Here is a 9,734-nt window from a genome sequence, read left to right as displayed (position 1 = left end):
CTCGCAACATCGGTCTCAGAAAGTACGGTATAGTCACTTGGCGAAAAGCTTGCATTTGCAATGGCCCTCGACCCCAGAAACGATCATGCATCTGTTCAACAGGAACAGATGCATGATGCATTCCTAAATTGTACCTTACAGTTTGAACCATTTAGAACATATCAAGTTTTAATCAACTTTTCTCCTTTATGCGCACTTTATCTGGCTTAAGGAAATACATTTTCATTTCTTTTATAAATATGTTTAACCCTTTTCCAACAAATCTGAATTTATAGCGTATACTCATTCGAAATCAATTTGTGACATGAGAATATAAATATATCCAAAGTTTTTTTTTACAGAAGGCGTGGCCCTTTTATGAGAAAATGCTCGAGATTCATAAGAAAGACCCGCAAGAAGTTGCAGTTCAAGCCGCTTGCATTTTTAAACTAAGAAGGGGAGATCACCGTCCTGTTGTAACTTATAATATGACTATGAACAGCCTTGTTCGGTGGTGACATCACTCGGGGTTTCACTTGTGCATCTTTCAATTTTCAATCAACAAGATATCTTAGACATTGGACGACGATGCTGTAAGTCTCTTTTGATCCTTAGGGTTAGTGACTTCTCCGAAAAGAGGAACTAATGTCTTAGAATCGCTCCTGAACATATCGCATATGGCCCGACGAAATTTAGGGTAACGAATGGTGTATATGAAAACGTTGGCACATGAGTTCATAAAAGCGAGGACGACAAGAGATCGATGAAGAGGGCCATACAAGAATGAGATGTCGAGAAGCCCCAGGTTGACCATCAGGAAAAAGGTTTGATCAGGTCCCCAGCAGAAGATAAATACCGTTGTTACGAGCAGAAGCATACTGACGACGCGCTTCCTAGCGGCGATGTGGTTAGCATTTGAACGGTCATTGACTGAGCTACCTTCCTGGAAACGAAAAGATTGCCTATGTAGAATAATTGCTGTCATTGTCTGCGTTGAGATCATTACCGTAATTGGAACGACAAATTCTATCATGAAAACAAAAAGGCCGATCGTGTACTGAGCCTTCTGTGACGGAAATGCGACGACACATGTATTCTCTGCCGCAAAACCTACAACAATCTGAAAGCTATTTGTTGCAAATGCAGCAACCCAAATGATCAAGATGCAGATAGAGGTGCGAGAAGAGTTGACGTGTTTCATGAAGAAGAATGGATATGCGATAGCGAGGTAACGATCCACGGATATTGCTGTGAGGCTAAATACGGAAGCAACAACGGCTATCCACAAGACAAGGGAAGAGTGGATGACACGACAGTAGACCTGAGACAGCCACCCGTCACTTGGTAAGGTATCAATCTGTGGGTGCGGAACGAGGAACACGGAGGTTAAGAAGTCAGCGAAGGCTAGAGCACCAATGAGGGTGTCGGTAGATCTACGAACCTTTCGTCTGCTGTACAAGACCAACATCACCAGAAGGTTTCCAAAGATTCCAAGTATGGCAGATAGCAGTTGAAGAATGTTCCACCAGGTCCACTGCATCGGAAACCACTTCCAGTGCGCTACGACCCCGTCGTAATCTCGGCGAACGGTTGGATAACCATCCATTAACGTAGAAAATGGCAATAGATCAGTTGAAGTCTCATTTTCTGTCATCATAAAAGTCACGTTTTCTTCAAACCACTGAGCCATTGTCTTAGTCTCAATCATCAGGCAAACAGATTTAAGAAGTTGAAGTGAAAAGGGACACTTTGAGAAGAAAAGTAATGTGCATCTCATCAGGACGTGTAGACAACATGTGGAGAGACATTTCTTAGAGTTTGTGAGATTTATATAGTTTCATTCGACAGTATCGATTGGTCTGATATGAAACCTATGAAGCTTGAGAATCATTGTACTGTATTTCTAAGGACAAAAATGGGTTTCACTTCACGTCAAAGCCAGCAGTCTTGCATCTCGTTGATGCAGATTTGTCATTACGAAGTGGCCAGAGGCAATACTACTTTTGATAAAACGCCTAGGTAGCTGTCAAACAAAGTCTATTCCATTTTGATAGATTGGAAGAACAAACAGCGCTTATGAATGGTTTCTTTTAAAAAGACTGGAACTTAATTTTGTCAGAGTTGTCAGATCGCTTCGTTGACAGGTAACCAGATTTGATGAATACGCTTAAAAATCATAAACAAATAATATCCCTGTCAGGGTATTTAAAGTTAGTGAAATGATTTATTATTTGTTAGACAATCATTTATTAACAGGGGGATCTAATTCTCATAACCATGATCATATACGTCGACAGCACGATTGCCTATAATTATATGACATCATAAGTGATATGTGGGAAATAATAGTTTTTATGAAATGTAAAATTCGATATTGGAATTGTCAAGTCTGTGAGAAGATGTCATTTTTAGTTCATGGTACGACTATCAAAAATATCTTAGCTCCGCCCACTTCCTAGTGTATCTAATAAATGGTGATGATAAACATTCGTAAAGGATTCATAGAACATTAAATTCTTCTTGAATAATATTGTTAGGGAATAGGCTGTTAATACTTTGGTAACGAATAAAAACCCAATGAATAAATAAAAATATTTTTATGGAGCAAAGAAAAGTCATATCTACAAAGTAAGAACGAAGTATCAGAATAATAAAAGTGATGTATGACGGGGCATAAACACGACGAATTAATACGACAATGATTCAAACAACGTTGCAACTTTATTACATGCAAGATGGAAACATGGAATTGATCAAAGCATCTTATTAATAATAAAGTCATCTTGATATTAATCGAAATGAATTGCATGTGATTTGATGAAATTATGCACGGTATGATTTAGAAAAGAAATCTCGACATTGATAATAAGCGTCGTCTTCAATGTCATATTATTGTCGTCATGGTTAGGGCCCCGTCACAACTTAACATTTTAATAATGTTTCTTCTTAGTTTTTGTTTCGTTAAAGAAGTAGTTACATCTCGTTCTCAATCTCCAATGAAACGAGGCAATATACCACTACAAGCATATATAGATATTTATCGGAGACAAACAATTATCCTTACTTTTATCAATGTCATCATTGATATCAATTTGTCATTATTACTATTACTATTGTTATTATTACCAGAATGATCATGATGATAGTAGTGGTGGAAGAAGTATTAGTTATTACTATGTTCTATCAACATCGTCATTATTATTAATATTACTAATATTACTTTTTTTTGCTATTATTCTTATCATAGATACTATTATCACGTTGGTAAAAAAATACAATTTTCATTGTAATAATCAGTACCAGCATTATGATGAGAAGGGAAATGGAGATGAAATGTAAAAGCGGAACTCGATGCCAGGGGCCACCCTTTGATTCGGCTGCGACGTTTCGGATTATTCGCTCTACTATACGTATTCAACAACATAGAAAACGTATCGTCAAATGGCCTTCGTAGTAAAGGGCAACCAAGAAGACTTTGTCGAATATTGGCGAATCAAAACCACTCAAAACACCTTCCTCCTTACGGACTGTTGACGAACTACATATTTGCGGTTTTTCGTCAACTCCGGAACTCAGGAGGAAACGGCTGTTCCGGTTTACCAATTAACGACAAAGCCCTCCCGGCTGTTCGTTGCACTTTGACGGACATTTTCAATACATTCACTGCGTTCTTAAATCCGTCGTGTGTCGAGGAGCGGAAACCCCCTATCATCACCAGATCAAATGTAAATAGTCTCTCCGTCCCTTCACTGAATACTTCTTGGAATAGCATTATGATATGCCAAGCCATTCATGTGTCACCTTCGTAACATAAATACCATTACATCTATAGCAACCTAACAGTCACTAAGGGAGGAAAAACGATGAAATTAGACCTTGGGATCAATTTAAAAAAATCCTACCTAAATGACCTTGCATCAATTCATTTGATTCCCATAACTATTATTTAATGGTCACGTTAATGCACAGTCACAACAACAAAACCGATTCCAAACCGATCGATCGTATGACATTGGAATTAACGTAAGAACTTTAATCGATCTCAACCCTGTTTCGCAGGTGTGGCTGTTCACAACACTGACGTATGTATCACATTCTACGTGTCTACGTACTTCCTCTCACAAATGGATTTTAGAGCCTCTCTATGTGTATGTCTACTTTCAAAATTTAGTAGTTTTTTTATGTCCAAACATCATTTTGTTACACGGCGACCCAAATATCTCAGAATATTATTTTATTTATATTCGCATAATACATGTCCTATCTTGTAATGCTGAAAATATATGAAACTGTTAAAGGACAAGTCCTTCCTAACAAAAACCAAAAAGTTAATTTGAAATAAAAGAGAAGAAATGCAACTAGCACAACACTGAAAATCTTCATCAAAATTGGATGTAAAATAAGAAAGTTATTACATTGTTTCGCTTAATTTCACAAAACGGTTATATTCACATCCTGATTGGTATGCAAATGAGGGGACTGATGACATCACCGCTCACTATTTATTTTGTTTATTAGTATAGTGAAATGTTTTCCTCATTGTCCCGTGAAAAAAAAGTGTTATTCCTCCTTGAAAATGTAGTATTACTGTTGCCTAAACAGTTTGTGGTTAAGTCAAGTTGGTCCTTAATGTCAAATCTACAAACAAAAAAGAAATACTATTTAATTCAAACAATAAACAAACAAAACAAATAGTGGGTGAGGTGCATCATCGAATATCTAATCTTCATGTCAACGATTATGGATATAACTGCTTGTTAAAAAAAACTAATAAGGGAAAGGGGAAAATGTCAGAATTTATTTTATTTTGCTTCCAGTTTCAAACTTTCAGCTTTATGCTTCCTTGATTTGTCTCTGTTGATTCCAATCAACACTTTTCTGGAGTGGAATTGACCTTTTAAGTGTACGTAAGGAATGCAAATCATTAAAGCGTAATGCTATAATAGCCGAACTAAAAAAAAACAAATAATATTACATCAATGAATTATAGTGTAACACATTTCTTTCATCTGGTGCATGACAGCCTCCTTTGTTAAATCACATCTAATTTGCTAAAAAGGGAAAATAAATTGCATGGTCTAAGCTGATCTTATTTAGGTGTTTGATTATTGATTAGTGGCGCAAACATGGAAAGGTGTGTGCGCTTTGCAACCGAAAGGGAAAGGGTGCTATATCAAATTCACTAGCAGCATCCATTTCGTAAACGCTTTCTGGAACGTTCAGAATCTATTAAAAAATGCCTGTGTCGGTCAGATTTAGAGTTCATTGTCGAAATTTGTTGGACCGGGATAGCAACTCTTCTTAAGATTCGGACCAGACGAAAAATTGCAAACATGTCTCTTGTCCAGAGTGCCGGACGACACTGCAGTTTTCATTCCCTGCATTTTCGACAAAGGCTGCTTTTTATGTAAAGGGCTTTTGACTTAAGAGATTATATCTGCATTATAGAAAGCGTGTGCGAAGTGGATGCTATAATACAGTCACCCCTCCCCCCTAAAAGAAAAAACGTCATCGCTTCAAATAAAGGGCAGTATATTTTGTCTCACCAAAAAAATCGACAAAAAAGGTAATCCTTTTAACCGGGTGCGCAATGAAAGCATTCTACGTGGTGCGACGTTATATTGTCTAATTTTACAGAATGAATGCGCCTGCACTCCCCTCCTCCGCCTCATCTTGATCCTCTCCTGAATTTTTCAAGGATTCAATTTTCTATAAAAGAAAAGACGTCCATCTGTAATTCACACTGTGTTCTTGTCTTCGGATACCGTGGAGGATAGAACGGTACTCTTGGTGGCACCATCTCCTGCGTCTTGGTCAAATAGAGGGCGCTGCTCAATACGTTTACTCTTGAACATGTCTTTAACCGCCTTCCTGAATTGAGGATACCTGTTGGATTAAAGCAGAATATATATTCTAGAACTGTATCAAATTATATGGTGAGGTCGATCTTCACGGTATAGGCCTACAATTAAATATTCTTATTTGTTGTTTCCATAAAACGTCGAATTTATGTTGCCCTTTCGGAACCAATTACGAACGCCCCCCCCCCCCCACAAAAAAAAATACGTCGATGTGGAGTACCTTAAAAGCTTCCATTTGATTTATTATTTGCCATGGAAGCATGCACTCGAAGGTACGTGCTTCATCACTGGATATGCCTACGAATTATAGTAAGTTAAAGACACATTTGATGTATAGGGGGCCTAGTAGAATATGTTCATTTGATATTGGTACAATGCTTAAAGCGATGAGTATGAAAAACTGAGTTAAGGATTCTTTTCAGTCCTTTGGAGAAAAGGTCTACAATTTCTCTTGAGGTATAGTATCATGGTGATGACACAAAAAGCAGTATAGATCTAGGCTTGATTTCTTCAACTGGGAATAAACGAAATGATAAACATATAATGTATACCTGGCAGTATAGATGATCGGGTTCGCGCACGAGTTGACGTAAGCCACGACTACGAAGCTCCAGTAGATATGTTGATCAAGAAGTTGGTTTCCCCTTACGATGATGATCTGCGTGATCAGCAATCCAAGCTGAGCTGGTGTCCAACTGAGGAGGAACGTGATGATAACAATCAGAACCAGATTAATGACACGATTGCGAGCAATTCGAAGGCGATATGCCGGATCGCTTTCATCCGATCGGCTGCTCTCTTTGTTGAAGTTATCAGCTTCTCGGTGAAGTCGGCGAACCACCGCGAGTTGGGTGACCACCATGATCATGACAGGAGCGAGGAAGGATGCGGTTAGATAAGCCACCGCGCTTGGAATCTGAACACCCGGTGGAAGAGGTTTGTAGGAGCACAGGTACCGAACGGGGTCCACGTAGGCGAAAAATGCCAGATAGGTTGTGATCGCCGCGGAGAGAATCCACAGCGCGATGACGTACATCACCGTGCGGGACTTGGTAAACGCGAAGCGGTAACGTATCGGATATATTACCGCGGTATACCGCTGCACGGATAACGCGGTCAGGGTGAACACTGACGCGGTTATACAGGTGCGGAGAAGCGCGTCGGTACCGAAAAGGTAACAGTAGAACTTCGTCACCCAGAGATACGGCGTCGTTAGCAGATATGGACGCGGTAATATAATGAGGGATGTCAACAGGTCGGCCGCTGCCAGTGCCGCTATGAGTGTATCGGTAGAGCTTTTGGCTTTGCGTCTGCTGTAAAGAACCACGATGACTAGAAGATTACCGGAGACACCCACGCATCCGAAAAGCAGTTGAAAATATCGGTACCAGTCGCGGAACTTGAATTCATGCCATATCCAGACAGGAACATGGGGTCGCTCTGCTTCAGTTGAACCCTCTGTGATGTTGGGGATCTCGGTGAACACTTCTTCTTCGAGTACGGATATGGTTTGTGTCATGTAGGTCGAATCGCTGTCATTGTTGAAGTCAGTGGAATAACAGGAGTTAGAGAATGACAAGATGCAGATCAATGATGTGAAAACGTGGTGTAGTGCCATTCTTCTCCTGTGAGAAAAAAAATACATGTAATATTTAGCTCTATACATCGTTATTTTTAAGATTTTAATAAACTTTTTTTTTCAATTTAAAATGAATATAACTTAATTCACTTATAAAGGTATTATGGGTAGGATAGTCAGCATTCTTCATATATTTATGGTGGTAAAAGCACAATTTAAGCTGACCCACAATATTCGAAAGAAAAAAGATCTGAGAGAAACGGAGGTGTTATTGACTATTGGCAGAACATACAGAATAAGCCAAGGACTTACAACTGCTAAAACTGCTGACGTCCGTTGTTCTGGGGGTTCGATATTCCAAATATTTCACACATTGCATTGCGATAATTATTCACTTGCTCTGATATGTCATATTTTCGATTGCTAATTTAATGAAATGTATTGAGTATTATTTGAATTCATTTTCAAATTATTTGCATTTCACCGCGTTGACATTCTTTTCACATTCATACTTAGAATTGCGTTCATCACAATTGAATGTATGAAATAAGTTTCAGTTATGTGCACAAAGTCGAAGAGAAGAATTTCCACAAAATTATCTGAATTATCAAGAATAGTGTTGGGCCAAAGACCTATCCCTTGGGAACACGACACGATTTACACATTTATTTAGACTTTCCACCATCATAATTTGCGAATTGCTTTTGTATTTTGTAAATAGTAATTGAACCATTTAATGCCATACTATACATTTCCTTTAAAAAGGAAACACAAAAGAAGGTAAGAATGGCGATATTTATGGATATTTATCTTGTTTTAGATATTTATCTATTTTGTGAAGGCTTTTGAAACGATAAATCCTTGTATTATTTTACTTTTACTGGAACACTGTGGTATTTGAGGAGTCGCACTATTCAAAGTCGTTCAATCACTTTTTACGAATTTGGTATAAATCCTGTGCCATTTTTACGCGGTATCCCCAATGAATACTACGTGATGAATTTCGTTGTGTATCATTGATCTTTTAAGTTGTTTAGAATTCTAACTCTGCATGCTCTATGGGAATAACTACAATCTTATTGTAATGAATATGATACTGACTTATCATAAATAAGTTTTAACCTGAAGAGTATAATATAATATTGTTACTTAAACGGGAAGTTCACCCTGAAGAAAACTTTGTTGTGAAAATAGCTGAAAAAATAGTAAAAATATTGGTGAAGGTTTGAGAAAAATCCGTTAAAGAGTAAGAAAGTTATTAGAGTTCAAAAGTTTGGATTTGTGACGTCATAAACGAGCAGCTGCCCCATGTGTTATGTAATATAAAATGTATAAATTTCAAATTTTGTATGGTTCCTGATGACTTAATTTTGTTTTCTTTTCATGATCAGGTGTGAAATGATTTGTCTATTGATATACAAAAGTTACAGTGAAAACCATTTTCAATTTTCTGAGAAAATGACATTTCATTGATTTTTTACCATTCGCTATGTTGGAATTCTGCTCGCATATGACGTCACAAATCAAATAATTGAAATTCTAATAACTTTTTAATTATCTTGAATTTTTCTCAAACCTTCGGCAATATTTTTTATTATTTTTTCTGCTATTTTTACAATAAACTTTTTGTCAGGTGAACTTCCCCTTAAATGAATAGGCAATAGTGTAAATAAAACAAAATGCATATTTTCTTATAAAAACATCATGTCCTATCAGAACAATGATTTTTTTATTCGGATGTGCATTGACTATTGACAACTACCTGACATGAAAATGGAAAAGTGCAGTCCATACCTCGCAAGCATCAGTTCAGTTAAAAGGAGGTTGGGTCACACAAAAAACGGTATAGGACCATCTAAACACAAAAAGGTCATTAAATTGCTTTACGATCTTGATATTTGATTGGTGCGAATGTAAATTATATCTCCATCAATCTTCAAAGGGATTTCAGTGACGTTAATACGATGTCCGTAAATAAAATCGGTAGTGTTTGGCATTATTCTACCTCCTCTTCCTTCTTTTCTTCTTCTTCTTCTTCTTCTTCCCCTTTTTCTTATTGTTCTTATTCGTCGTCGTCTTCTTCTTCTTCCTTTTTCTTTTCGGCGGGGAGGGGGGGGGGCAAAAAAATAAGCTTTGCCATTTTATATTAAATTGACTGTCTTTACGGATTGCCGAATCTAATTAACTTTAGAGTCTTTATTCAGGTTCAGGTTCAAAATATTTATTTCTGTAAAAAATCTGCTGGCACTAAATGAACATTAAAAAAGACAGACGAAAAACAAATATTCAAACTATCAGATTCACGTAAACGTAGT

General features: G+C 37.4%; 2 protein-coding genes across 2 annotated transcripts; both read right to left on the bottom strand.

Annotated features, from left to right (window-relative positions):
- Positions 1–550: 550 nt before the first annotated feature.
- LOC121426665 (delta-type opioid receptor-like) lies at positions 551–1,669 on the bottom strand. The gene has a single exon (XM_041623037.1). It carries the CDS (start codon positions 1,667–1,669, stop codon positions 551–553), a length of 1,119 nt encoding a protein of 372 aa, XP_041478971.1.
- A 4,048-nt stretch (positions 1,670–5,717) lies between these two features.
- Positions 5,718–7,434, bottom strand: LOC121426663 (trace amine-associated receptor 7h-like). The gene is made up of 2 exons (XM_041623034.1): positions 6,392–7,434; positions 5,718–5,865 (listed from the first exon to the last, which is right to left on the bottom strand). The coding sequence occupies exons 1-2, from the start codon at positions 7,357–7,359 to the stop codon at positions 5,718–5,720; spliced, it is 1,116 nt and encodes a 371-aa protein (XP_041478968.1). The 5' UTR covers positions 7,360–7,434.
- Between the last annotated feature and the right edge of the window lie 2,300 nt (positions 7,435–9,734).

This window comes from Lytechinus variegatus, chromosome 13 (assembly GCF_018143015.1).
Source record: "Lytechinus variegatus isolate NC3 chromosome 13, Lvar_3.0, whole genome shotgun sequence".
NCBI classification, from domain to species: domain Eukaryota; kingdom Metazoa; phylum Echinodermata; class Echinoidea; order Temnopleuroida; family Toxopneustidae; genus Lytechinus; species Lytechinus variegatus.
The sequence above is the reverse complement of the archived record's forward strand: the minus strand, read 5'-3'. Positions and strand labels throughout refer to the sequence as shown.